Source organism: Scylla paramamosain, chromosome 40 (assembly GCF_035594125.1).
Source record: "Scylla paramamosain isolate STU-SP2022 chromosome 40, ASM3559412v1, whole genome shotgun sequence".
Lineage (NCBI taxonomy): Eukaryota > Metazoa > Arthropoda > Malacostraca > Decapoda > Portunidae > Scylla > Scylla paramamosain.
This window is the reverse complement of record NC_087190.1, coordinates 12,079,104-12,092,697: the sequence shown is the minus strand read 5'-3', so window position 1 is coordinate 12,092,697 and position 13,594 is coordinate 12,079,104. Positions and strand designations below refer to the sequence as shown.

At 50.8% G+C, this 13,594-nt stretch overlaps 1 protein-coding gene across 1 annotated transcript; it reads right to left on the bottom strand.

The window, feature by feature from the left end:
• Positions 1-2,550: 2,550 nt before the first annotated feature.
• On the bottom strand, positions 2,551-8,967 carry LOC135092440 (sacsin-like). Its single transcript, XM_063990929.1, has 2 exons — positions 4,011-8,967; positions 2,551-2,923 (listed from the first exon to the last, which is right to left on the bottom strand). Exon 1 carries the CDS (start codon positions 8,965-8,967, stop codon positions 4,804-4,806), a length of 4,164 nt encoding a protein of 1,387 aa, XP_063846999.1. The 3' UTR covers positions 2,551-2,923; positions 4,011-4,803.
• Between the last annotated feature and the right edge of the window lie 4,627 nt (positions 8,968-13,594).

Below are 13,594 nucleotides of genomic sequence, written 5' to 3'. Positions count from 1 at the left end.
TAGAGTCTGGCACAAAGCTTTGATTTCAAAACTACCCTCCTATAGTTTCTATCCTTCTCTCTGTAATTTCACCTCAAGTTTCCTTTCTGACCGTTCTATTGCTGCTGTGGTAGACGGTCACTGTTCTTCTCTTAAATCTATTAACAGTGGTGTTCCTTAGGGTTCTGTCCTATCACCCACTCTCCTCATACTATTCATTAATGACCTTCTAAACCAAACTTCTTGTTATATCCACTCCTACGCTGATGATACCACCCTGCACTTTTCCACGTCTTTTCATAGACGTCCAACCCTTCAGGAGGTAAACATTTCACGCAGGGAAGCCACAGAACGCCTGACTTCTAATCTTTCTAAAATTTCTGATTGGGGTAGAGCAAACTTGGTATTGTTCAATGCCTCAAAAACTCAATTCCTCCATCTATCAACTCGCCACAACCTTCCAGACAACTATCTCCTGTTCTTCAATGACACTCAACTGTCCCCCTCTTCTACACTGAACATTCTCGGTCTGTCCTTTACTTATAACCTGAACTGGAAACTTCACATCTCATCTCTAGCTAAAACAGCTTCTATGAAATTAAGTGTTCTGAGACGTCTCCGCTAGTTACGTCTCCGCTAGTTTTTCTCCACCCCCCCCCCCCCACCCGCAGCTGCTAACTCTGTACAAGAGCCTTATCCGTCCATGTATGGAGTATGCTTCACATGTCTGGGGGAGGGAAGTTCCACTCATACCGCTCTTCTAGGTAGGCTGGAATCAAAAGCTTTGTCTCATCAACTCCTCTGACTGTCTTCAGCCTCTCTCATCGCCTCAGTGTTGCATCTCTCTTCTACCGCTATTTTCATGCTGTTCTTCTAATCTTGCCTACTGCATGCCTCCCCTCCTCCCGCGGCCTCGCTGCACTAGACTCTCTTCTTTCTCTCAGCCCTATTCTGTCCACCTCCCACCTCCATAACGCAAGAGTCAACCTGTATTCTCAATCATTCAACCCTTCCTCTGGTGAACTCTAGAAAAACTCTGCCTGCTTCTGTATTTCCATCTTCCTATGACTTGAATTCCTTCAAGAGGGAGGTTTCAAGACACTTATCCTTCAAATTTTGACTACTTTGGACCCTTTTATGGGGCTGCCGTTTTTTTTTTAATTGGATTTTTGTATAACATTTTTGCATAACATTTAATTTCAATGATATACAAAATATTAAAATACAACTTAGAAATACAGGCATTTATTTTTAATGACTTGCGATACAAAATTGATGCGATAAGTATTAGAATAGAAATTAAAAATATTTCTTTTCAATAATGACAAACAAAATTAGTAAAATGAATATCTTTTAAGTGTAAAATATTTTCATTTATAAATACAAAACACAACTTAAAACTTAAAGATTTTAAATAAAAGATAAATACTTCTTTTGTAAAGAGACATCCACACTCCATCAATTCTTAGAATAGAACATACATACATATAATATATATATATATATATATATATATATATATATATATATATATATATATATATATATATATATATATATATATATATATATATATATATATATATATATATGCAGGATGAAGGTATCATTACATTAACCTTTGATCCTTAGCATACAAATGCAGTATATGCTTAGAATAACAAACATCTTTTTGAAGGAATGTAAGATGAGGCATCAATACAATATACTTAGATTCTCAGCAAATGCAGTTTATCCTAAATAAAACATTACAAGTAATCTTTTCCTAATAATTAATGGAATAAACTATGATTCTTTGGGCATACAAATACAGCTTATCATGAATATCACTGTATTAAGACTAAACCTTAGCATGTAGTGTTATCACAAATTTCACTCCATCTCTAGCATGCAAATAGTTTATTATGAATTCCACTGTAGCAATACCTACATACAACTACAGGTTACCAAGAATTTCTCTCAGTATTAATACTTTGCATACAAATAGAAATCATTCCAAATTTCAATATGCAAAGTTCATAACGCATGTAACTCTATCAATCCTTAACATACAATTAGTTTATCACAAATTTCACTCTACTTATATTAACACTTCAATCCTTAGAATACATATATGATGCATCACAAATTTTACTCTATAACACTTCAATCCCAATCACACTTCATACAAAGTTTATCACAATTTCATTCAGTACTTTAATCCTTGTGGCATACAAACAGCCTATCACAATTTCTATATGCCTGGAAGATGCTGGCTGACACCCTAAAAGACGCAAGACATATAATTACCATCATTATCATTTTTATTAGCCTATCACAATTTTACATGAAGAATGCAATTAAATTGGAACAAAGTGAAGTGAGAAATAAACATAGTAAAATGAGGCTAAGCAAAGCAAAACAATAATCAAATGAGAGAGAGAGAGAGAGAGAGAGAGAGAGAGAGGAGAGAGAGAGAGAGAGAGGAGAGAGAGAGAGAGAGAGGGGAGAGGAGAGAGGAGAGAGAGAGAAGAGAGAGGAGAGGAAGAGAGGAGAGAGAGAGAGGAGAGGAGAGAGAGAGAGAGAGAGAGAGAGAGAGAGAGAGAGGAGAGAGAGAGAGAGAGAGAGAGAGAGAGAGAGAGAGAGAGAGAGAGAGACCCTACACCCATCTCACCCAATCCTCGCACTCAGCACCTGCAACAGTTCCCGGCAAGGAGGGCAGCACCTGGTTTGTGTCCCACAGGGTGTAGCGGTCCTGGGGGCAGCCTCCAAACGTTGGGTACAGAGGCTCCAGGAAACCCCCAGCCCTCTGTTCAATGGTGTTGGCCAGCTGCACGGCGTGAGGACTGTTCAGCAGCAATGCAAGGCCACTGAGGGTTCTCACCAGCGGCCCCTCCCCTTCTTTCTCCGATGCCAACTCTCTATCCTGCACGAAGAGGGCGGCCAGCAGGACCTTCTCGGCAGCCTGCAGGAGAGCCACACTCGTTTTACACCCCACAAGATTCAACATATATCAATGACACGAAAAAGATCAAAGAAAGGGCAGCTGCAAGAATCCATCTGGCCTATACATGTGGTAGTCCCTCTAACACCCCTCCCTGCCCACTCTTCTTTCTGACATCATGTGGGGTTTCCTAAGACATCCCTGGCATGGTGACTGTGTATTTACCTAGCTGTGCTTTATGGGAAAAGAGGTATGCTTGTGCCGTTCCATCTCCATATCTTTTAATATCCAACTTAGCCTTGAATCCATGTATATTTTCTGCATTTACTATCTCCTCATCCAGACTGTTCCATACATCAATAGTTCTATATGGGAAACTATACTTTTTGACATCTCTTTTACAAGCACTCCTCTTCAGCCTCTTCCCACGTCTTCTAGTGTCCCGTGTATCCCAGAACATTAAGTCACTCCGGTCCCCCTCCTCTACTCCCTCATAAGCTTTATATATCACAATCAAGTCTTCCTTTTCTCCTCTTTTCCAACATTGGTAGATGTACCCTTTCCATTCTCTCCTCCTATGACAAGTCCCTGATACTTGGTACCATCTCTCTCATATGTCTAAGTGTGTGTGTGTGTGTGTGTGTGTGTGTGTGTGTGTGTGTGTGTGTGTGTGCGCGCGTGTGGAGAGAGAGAGAGAGAGAGAGAGAGAGAGAGAGAGAGAGAGAGAGAGAGAGAGAGAGAGAGAGAGAGAGAGAGAGAGAGAGAGAGAGAGAGAGAGAGAGAGAGAGAGAGAGAGAGAGAGAGAGAGAGAGAGAGAGAGAGAGAGAGAGAGAGAGAGAGAGAGAGAGAGAGAGAGAGAGAGAGAGAGAGAGAGAGAGAGAGAGAGAGAGAGAGAGAATGTTGGGATGGCGAGAATTTAGGACTTGGCACAAAACTCAGATCCTTTGAAACTCTGGTGGGTATTGTACCTGGGAACTGTGCTTCCAATGGCTAACTTCAATTTTTCTTTTTGAATCTTTACTGGTGTGATGGCAGTGCGGGGTAAACACCTCAACACTGAGGTGTGTGGTGTGTGATCAGAGCCAGCCAGCCAGCTTCCCCCACTCACCTGGTAGCACATGGAACACAGTCCACCATGGCACCTGTTCCTTCACTGCCTCAGCAGCCTCCAGGTCGCTGCGGGCCTGCCTGAGCCACCTGCGGGCCTCTGGGAGGTCTGGCCTGGGCTGCCTGGGTGCCGCTCTGTTCCTGTTCCTGTAGCAGCGGCGTGGGGGGGCGGAAGCATTGGGAATACGCCCTGCTGGGCGTGGCCTGGGGTGGGTTGGTGGGGTCCTCCTCCTCCGGGATGGCCTCCCCGTTCTCCAGCCGCCCCACCAGGGACATCATGTACTTTGCATCACCTGTGTGCACAGCTCCACCTGCTCAGGGTTCTTGTCAGGGTGCCACTTGAACTTCAGGCGCCGCAACAGGTTGCCGCCTCTCCTGCTGCGTCCTCCACCTGCCAGATCCTCCTCAGCTCCTCTCTCAACTTCCTGAAAATGTCTTCCCGACTCTCGAATTTGGACTGAGAAGCATCGTCATCCTTCCTGACAAAGCGGTACAGCTGGTGGGCCCTGACGGTGACCAGGCATGGTGGTGACCTGCTGGTGATGACCTGGTAGGTGTTCTGCATGTGGCAGTTGGGGTGCTTCTCCTCCAGTTTGACCACCTCCACAATCACAAAGATGTCCTCCTCTGCATCCTCATCATCCACATCTGCTCCTTTGTTCTCACACAAGTACTTCTTCATGCAGACTATCTCGTTCTTGTAGAACTCTGAGAAGCTGTTGTCAAGCAGAGGCAGGAACCGCTCCTCCAGGTAGGTGCCCACATCACACATGAAGAGGCTCCGCTCAGGGACGTCAGTGGCTGTACTCCTTTATTCCTCTCTCTTCCAGAGTACTGTGGATGTAGTGGGGCTTCCCATAGCAGGCAAATATGTCTGAAAATTCCCTCATGCTGCAAGAATCCCACTTCTGCAGTACCTGTGCGTATACTTCACAAAGAGAATTAGGTATCATTCTTGGTGGGATCTTCTTGGAGAGGTAAAGAGTCCAAGTCCTCTGGTCCCCCTCACCATTGACCGCTACAAAGTGATTCTTCTCCTGCTGGCCAACAACTGTGTCGTGCAGAGTGAGGGTGGTTCTGATGGTGCTCACCTGCCTCACTGTCACCCTCGCCAGAAGTGCAACCACCTCATCCTTCTCTTTTTTTACGAGGCCACTGCCACCTTGCAGCTTGTAGTGGTGAAGGAGTCTCAGGACCCCAGTCTTGAATTCCTGCGACTGAAGCAGCTCGTGTATTTCCCCAAGTAACGGTGTAGCCTCCTCCAGCATTCCTTCCTGGTCCAGGGTTTCCTTGCAAGCTTCGGACAGGAACTTTGGCTGCAGTCTCTCGGGTAAAAGCTTCACAAGACAGCAGTCATCAAAATCAATTTCAAGGGGTTTAAAACCCATGAAGACAGGTTTATGGAATGCCCTCTGAACAGCCACCAGTAACTTAGCATTATCTGCCACAAACATCTGAGAGGAACTCTTCAGAGTCTCATCACGGGCTGGTAAGTAAAGCTCAAGGACAGTCAGGTTCTTCAGTTTGTACCTGTCTTTCACCAGTCCCTTGAGGGCCATCTTCATCTGTGCAGTCTCCTCCGGGTGGAGACTCTGCTGCCCACTGCATTCGTGGATCATCTCCAGGACGTGGGCGTAGGTGTTGGGCGTGGCATCGGCTGGCATTCCCAATCCTTCAAACACGCCAAAGAACTTTCCGTAAACCACCGGTGCTTTGTACAGGTATGGCAAGATCTCCTCCTCCAGGTTGCCCACCACACGGCTGATGGAGACGAAGGCGCTGTGGTTGGGGATGTGGATGATGGGGACGTCCCTCTCCTTCAAGGACTGCATTTCATTCCCTCCACACTGTGACAAATGTTCATATATATTTTCCATCACACTTCCTACATTAGGTGATTTCTCTGGAGTTGCCTGCATGGAGGAGCAGAACTTCAGTATGTGTTCAACAATGTCTGCTGCAGGAGGGCTTTCCACATTCATCTGGTTGGCACAATGACTCTGGAGTTTTCTTGCAACTCCTGTTGCATATGGCGGAAGCAAACTCCTAGTTGACCAGATGATATTGGCATACTTTGGGTTGATACCTTCTGAGAATGCCAGCAGGCCTGAGTGTGTCTGGTGGTGTGGCAGCAGTGCCTCCAACTGGTCACACTTCTTGGGAACCAGAAACTCTATGTCAAGAATTTCCAAGATTTTTGGTTGCAAGTCTTCAAGGTGAATATTCAGATATTCACACAAGACTTTTGACTTCTCCTTGACACTTGCATCTCCCAGAGACAGTGAGGATGCATATTCCACAAACATGTCTGGGGAGACGCTGTGCACCAGCCCCGCCAGCGTCAACAATCGGTGCCACTCTGACTCCCTCCACGCCTCGGGCAAGTTTGCCAACCCCATCACACAGAACACCTTGTTTGAGGGATCATAGAACTGATCGGCAGTTTTCAGCGTCCCATCAAGTTCAATGAAGGGACACAATCTCAGAGTAGCAATCACTTTGTGCTGGTCTGCATTCCACTTTTGTAAGCTACGAGGCAAGTTTTTTTCCAGGTGTTGAAGATAAAACATCCTATCTCTCTCATTCAGCAGGTTCATGCTGGGCAAGATGACCGTTGTGTACAGATCTAGTTCCCCCAGCAGGCAGTTGGGTTCAAGGTATTTGTACAGGTTTGTCATGCTGTCTGAGTCTGGCTTGGGGACCACTAGCAGACCCAGCTCAGAACAGACACCTTCTAATTTGTTCAATTCGAGAAAAGATCTTGCAAGAACAATGAGTTTCCTGTCCTGTAGAGTGCAAAGCTGTCCTGAAAGGTCTGGAAATACTTGCAGTGCCCGGATCTTGTCGCCTGACAGTGAACACTCCTTGCAGTGCTTGCCTAAGTACTCGAGTATTTCATTAATCACATCTCTGCCTTGTTCTCTTTGACTACATTCCTGGAAGAACAAATTGACAGATCTTCGGTGAAAGTGAAGGAGCTGCAAAACAGCTGCAGGATCTTTCAGTGTTGCTGCAAGCTGCAACTGAGTGGGTATGTATGGTTTTTTATCTTGAGCAAAGACTAGATAGCTTCTAACCATACCCACTACATGGCCATCCATGTGATCTTTGCTGCCGACAGAATATGGAACTGGAACTGGCAGATTGCGAAAGGCAAAGTGTGTGATGTGACCAGACACATCAAGCACCTGCCAGGCCTGTTCAATGGGGATAACAAACACCTGACCTCTTTCAGTTATTGGATAAAATGCCCACTTCCCTAGAGTTCTTAGTATGTATTGTTTGGCCTGTGCCCAGTTCATCTGTCTCTCTTGGCAGTAGGCTTCCTCAATATACTGAACAACAAACTTCCAGAGCTCCAGCAGCCATTGCCGGTCAGAAAGAGGAAGCCTGGCGTCAGCTGCACACTGTGTGGCGTCCAGCATGTGTGGCAGGCGCTCTCCAAGGTCTGCTGGAGTGAAGGTCTTCACCACAAGCTTAAACTCATCTCTCCTTCCTTTGATCACACTCACATGACTACACAATGTAAATTCCTTCCCAAAATTAGGCAAGAGGTCACAGAAAGATGACAAGAACACTGGCTCCTGGATGCTGAAGCACCCCAGCATGCCGTCATTGGTCACCAGCAACGGCAGCTTGTCCACGCAGGCTACAGAGAAGTCCCCACCTCTCATGACGTACTTTAAGACACTAAGAACATTGGCATCCTTCAGGAAAGGTGTGCCAGACACCTGGTTGCCGACCTGTGGCCTGCAGCAGTCCCTGACATCTTGGTCCCAGGACTTGACAAATGCCAGGGCCACATCTGGGGTGAGGAGAGGGCACTGGAACTTGCAGTCAGCTGTCACCAGTCTTGAGAGCATCCCATTGCTGCTCACCTTCATGCCCAGTCTTCTCAAGATGTCAGCAATTTTTTGCTGAGAGTGCACATCTTCCTTCACTGCAGAGGTGAAATACACAGGGAAATGGTCTCCAGATGCATGGAAGGCATGCCACACCAGACGCCCCTTCCTGCTCCCCTGCACAGGCTCCCCCCTCCTCATGTATGGTGGCGGCGGTGGTGGGTCAGTTTCTGGGATGAAAGAGTCAAAGAAGTGAAGTTCTTCCTGTCTCACCCACTCATAAAACCACTTCACAAATTTTTGCCACCATTTGCTCTGCACCTCCTGGGCCAGGGGCAGCACACTGTGGAAGTGCCGCATCCTGCGGGTGTAGTCACACTCCGTCATGTGGCTGTCACCGTCACAGGGGAACAGCCTGGTCCTGAACGACTCGATGGCATGAACAGCAACTGGCACCAGCAGTTCCTTCAGCAGCCACTCGTTCCATAGCCCCTTGGCATCCCCACTCCCTGTCCACAAGTCTCGGCGCGAAGAGTTCAGCGTGAAGTGTCCGTTGATGCTGAACGGCAGCCCCGACCTGGCAGGCAGGGGCAGGTAGCAGGATGTTGAATACACATCACTTAGGCAAGTACCATTGGATGTGAGGTTTGAGGCCAGCAAAATGGCTACCCCACCATGAGGCAGCATATTCAGTGTCTTGAGACTGAAGGCTTCCCTCACTATCTCTGGCAGACTGTTCTTTTCCTTCACCCCCAGCTGCTGCACAACAAACCACTGGCTGCTGCTTCCCCTGCTGTCCTGTATGTTCATGATGCAGGAGGTCCTCACCATGTCCAAGGCACAGGGGTCCCTTGCTTCCCCAGCATCCATGTGCTTTACAGTCAGCACCGGCAAGTCACTGCTCTTGGTGACCGTGGCCTGCACGTAGTACTCCTCCTCACACTGCCCGTCACTCTGCACCTTCTTGATGGACACTTTCCTCACATTTCTCAAGAACAACAAGCACTGTGACATTTCCCTTTCAAATTCCTTCAGCATTTTGCAAACATCATCTTCCTTTGGGATCTCCTTGGATATGAGGGAGGCCTGGACTGTCCGCAGGGGCAGCCTGAACATGGTGCCCTCATGTGGGAAGTGCTGCTCCAGGTACCCAGTGAAGGAGTCCTGGATGGTCCTGCCGCAGGTCACTCAGGTTAACAAACTGCACGCCGGGGGACTCCGGCGTGGCTGAGGGGTCATACAAGCAGTGCGGGTCAAACATGCACAGAGTCTCTCCTTGGGGAACCTGAGGACCTTTAGTGAGGAAGGAGGGAGCATCAGTCAGGTGATAGACGGCATTGAAACCAATGCCGTACTGCCCTGTCGTAGCCGGGTCCTCCCTCTTGCTGCTGTTCCCCAGGTCCTGTATGCTCTGGAGGTCTTGCTCAGTGAACCCTTTATTGTTGAACACAACCAGGGCTGGCCCCTGTAAGGGTGCCCACATAGGGTCAAACAGTTTCTGGTCTGGCAGGCATCTGAAGTCCTTATAGAATGTGACCTCTGTGGCCCCTGCATCGTCGGCATTCTGCAGGAGCTCCTTCATGATGCCCGAGTCGCAGGGGTACTCGCTGAGGATGTTCCGCAGGCGGGTGGTGAGCGGCTCCTTCTGGCCAAAACGCAGCCGGGTGGACGACTCCGATAGGCGCTTCCTGGTCTTGGACTTGATGCCGAGCCACTCGCTCATGTCTCGGGACATGCTGATGCTGGGGTGCAGGCACAGGAACCGGCTGGAGCTGAGTTCTGCCCCGTCATCAAAGCAGAGGTCCTGGGTAGAGCGCAGCAAGCCCTGGCTGTCTGGTAAGTGCAGGACTTGTTCAAGTGCTGCACTGCCGTCCCTCACATGGAACAGCACATTCAGCAGCCTCGACACCTGCGACACATCCTTGTCCGCAAGTTTCCCATCTGCAAAGGTCTCCCTCTTCTTCTGAATCACCTCCATCACGACCTCAAATTCAAAGTTTTCTCTGATGCCGAGCATGTCCATCAGACACCCATACTTCTCCAGTCCTTCTGTGCGTGCGGAAAACAAGTCTGGGGCGCAGTCGCTCTCACTATGCACTGCAAACAGCCTTGGTGCCACAAACCCATGGGTGGTGACCAGTATCTTCTCATCTCGCAGTCTTTTTATTTCTCTGATGTTGTTCAAAATTTTTTCCCTCCTTACAAGCATGATAAAATCTTCCAGGTGTTCATATATAGCATGGCACATGAGGGCATTATCCCTCTCAACAGCAGCAGTGCTGAACTCACACAACTGCTTCACCACCAACACCAGAGGCAAGTTGTGGGCATTTACAGTGACTCCAAGCTCCTCCAACACTTCCTGAGGTGGTTTCCTTAAACGCTCATCAAGCAGTGCATGGAAGCTGCCAACCAGCGGCCTGAATGATGGCAGACACAAGGCCGGGGGACACTCCAATGCCAGTGGCAGATGGTGGCTCTCACATGTGGTTTCCCTGTGGCTGGAGCACCACTGTGGCTCTCCCCCCGTTGGGCACTCCTTATGCCAGGTAACACTCCACCTCTCTGGCTTCGGCATAACTGGTAAAAATGGAACAGGTTTTAACTTGTGTGCAACTTTCCTTTGCTTCTGTGGATGCTGTGTTGATATGTAGTGCAGCAGCTCGGAGACCCTGTGTCTGGCACACTCAGGGCAGGCCCGGGCCAGACCAGCCACACTCTGTGCTCGCTCCACCACCAGCTCCGGAGGAAGTGTGTGTGTGCTCATCCCCAACTTGCTCAAAGCAGCTGATCTTGTGAGGGGATCCAAGAAGTTCTTTAATGGAAATCTCTCATCTTCTACAGAGAACATTTTAGCAATTCTAGACTTGGGACTGACGAGGTCACAGGGAGGCCTGGGGGCACCGTGTGGCTGGGTGGGTATGCAGGGCAGGGGGCGGAGCAGCTCCATGTAATGGTGTCCACTCTCCAGGAGGTGAATTGTCAGCAGGTCCCTCTTCTCGGTGCTCACCAGTTTTTCTGACAGGTGGGGGACAAAGTACTGCTGGAAGAACATTTCCTGGGTGATGGTGTGCCATGCCAGCACCTGCCTGTCAAAGCCAGCCTGCATGTGCCCGGGCAGCCTCACCATCCTCATCTCTGAAGACGAGTACAGGCAAGCCTCCAGAAATTCAAAGGCAGCCTCTCCAACCTCAGGCATCCGCAGGAAATCCTCCTCCAGGATGTAGCAGCGTGAGAACGGGTGCCACTCGCCACGACCACACTGGAACAACTCCAGGTCCTCCTGCTGCAGGGTGTGGTAGAAGCTTGTGGCGAGACCCTCCACCAGGGGACCCCCGCCACACCCAACCACTGGCCACGTGGCATAATACTTGCTCCCGGCACACAGCCCCAGGTGCCGCAGCGCCTCGGCCAGGCCCAGGTGTGCACGCACAGCAGCGTCTCCCAGCAGCGTGGCATTCCAGCTGAGGGTATGGCGGTCATCCTCAGTCTGGGTGAGGAGGCTGGTGCGGTCTGATGCCACCTCCAGCACCCCGTTGACCTGCACTGGCAAGAAGGTCTTCACTGGCAGAGGCAGGAAGCAGTGAAAGTGACCTTCATGATAGAACCCTGGTGGAAGGTCTGCAAGACACTGTGGCTGCCACCCACTGTCACTGTGGCATGCTGGCACTGCCACGGCCGCCAGGGGCAGTGCCCGCCCCTGTTGCATCTCGGCAAGGCAGCACAACTTGGCTGAGCCGGAGTGCCAGGAGGTGACCCAAGTGGTACCCCACTCACCCTCCTCAATGCCACACAGGGCGGTACCCTCCCGGGAGTTCCGCACCCTCACCTCTGCAGTGCTTCCCTCTGCCAGCATGCCACCGTCCCACTTAAGCCCCTGCTGCTGCTGGGAGAACAGTGCAGCGGTGCGCTCTAGCAGTGATTGGGTGCCACCAGTGGGTAGGGGAACCAAGTTGGGGACAGATCCTGGTGCACTCCGGGAGGCACAGAAGAGCTCTACCATCTCTGTAGGTGAGGCAGCGCTGGCCGGCAGGTGGCAGACGCTGATGGAGCAGACATGCTGCGTGAAGAGGAGCAGCTGCCCCACCACAGCGCTGAACATGCCAAGCAGCTGAACCATGTCTTGGTGGGAGTAGCACTTGTCGCTGATCTTGCTGGTGGAGGCCTGGGCAGGGGTGCGGAGGGGCAAGCGGAACAGTGTGGCTGGGAAGGATCCGCGCTCCTGGATGTTGCAGCCAAACACGTCCCTGAAGGGCTCAAATTGTCCCTGCAGGGTGCGCAGCATGTAGGAGTTGCGGCGGCTGGTGAAGTCGTACCTCATGCCAGGGAGGAGGTGGTGGTGTCCAAGTGGGTCATGTGGGGGTCAAACACCACGTAGCTGGACCCACTCACAAAGCTTGGCACATCTGTTAGGTTGTACACGGAACAGAACCCCAGGCCGAACTTGCCGATCTTGGTGGGCTGCAGCTCCTTAGTGCCTGCCCCAATCTTCCGCAGGTTTATGAAATCCTGCTCGGAGAAGTGGGCGTCATTGTATGCCCAGAGTGCTGGGCCCTGGCACTGTGCCATGCCTGAGCCCAGGAGCAGTGTGTGGGAGCCCTCGTTCTGCCGCTGGTCGTACAGCAGCTGCACGGTGGTGGCTCCTGCGTCGTCTGCATTCTGCACCAGCTCTTTCAGAACAGACACACCGTCCCGGTAATGCTGCAGCAGGTTGTGCAGGCGGGTGGTGAGCGGCTCCTGCTGACCCCACTCCATCACTGCCTCGCCCCCAGCTGACAGGAAGTTCTGCAGGGGAGCCACGCCCAGCGCCCGGGCCAGCGCAGCACCCACGCAGTGGTGTACCACACTCACCTCCAGCTCATCACTGTCGATCCAGTCGGTAGTGGCGTCGGTGAAAGCGCTGTGCTGAACCTCCGCCAGCTCCAGCACATCGTGCTGTGTCCTCACTGGCACCAGCAGTGGCCCAGCCAGCTCACCGGTGTGGTGCTGCAGCCTCTCCAGCACCGACACCACCAGCCGCCTGTCATGCTCCACTTCCGCTCTGCTGCAGTCTCCACCCTGATGTCGCTCCCTGATGGCCTGCAGCACCATCAGCAGCAGAGCAGGACTTTGCTGAGGCGCACAGCCCAGGTGGAGGAACAGCGCCTCACTCTCCCGCAGCTCCAGGGGCAGCAGGTGGAGGTACGGCTGCAGGTACAGGTCCTCACTGCCTGGCCTGATGTACACCTATGCAGGAAGAAGCTTCATCAGTTTGCTTTACATGTCATCCATTTACCACCAACATAAATATTTCACACACTACAGTGTAACAAACGATAAGACCAGGTGCAACAAGGGTCTGTGTACCTCAGCTGGGGTTTTGAAACCCTGCTCAGTGAAGATGCAGGCATCAGTTTTGAGGTCAGCTAGCTGGGCTGCCCCTGCAGCAAGGAGGGCAGCAAGCTGGCAGTATGTCTTCTTCACCAGACTGAAGTACTTGGTCCACTCGTCCTGCTGGTAGGCTGCCTTTATGTTGTGCAGGTGTCTGACGACGGAATCCACTGGCGGTGGGGCTGTCCAACCACAGGCCTTAGCCACTGATGGCACGTCATGACACCTCACCACTGCCAGGGCCGAGCCGCACACCTCACTGTGCTGGCAGCTGGTGACGTCCAGCAGCTTCAGCAGGCCTGGCGGGGTGCCCCACTGCAGACTGGTGGGGTATTCCGACGGCCTGGATGCACCGAACACAAAGGGCACCCCC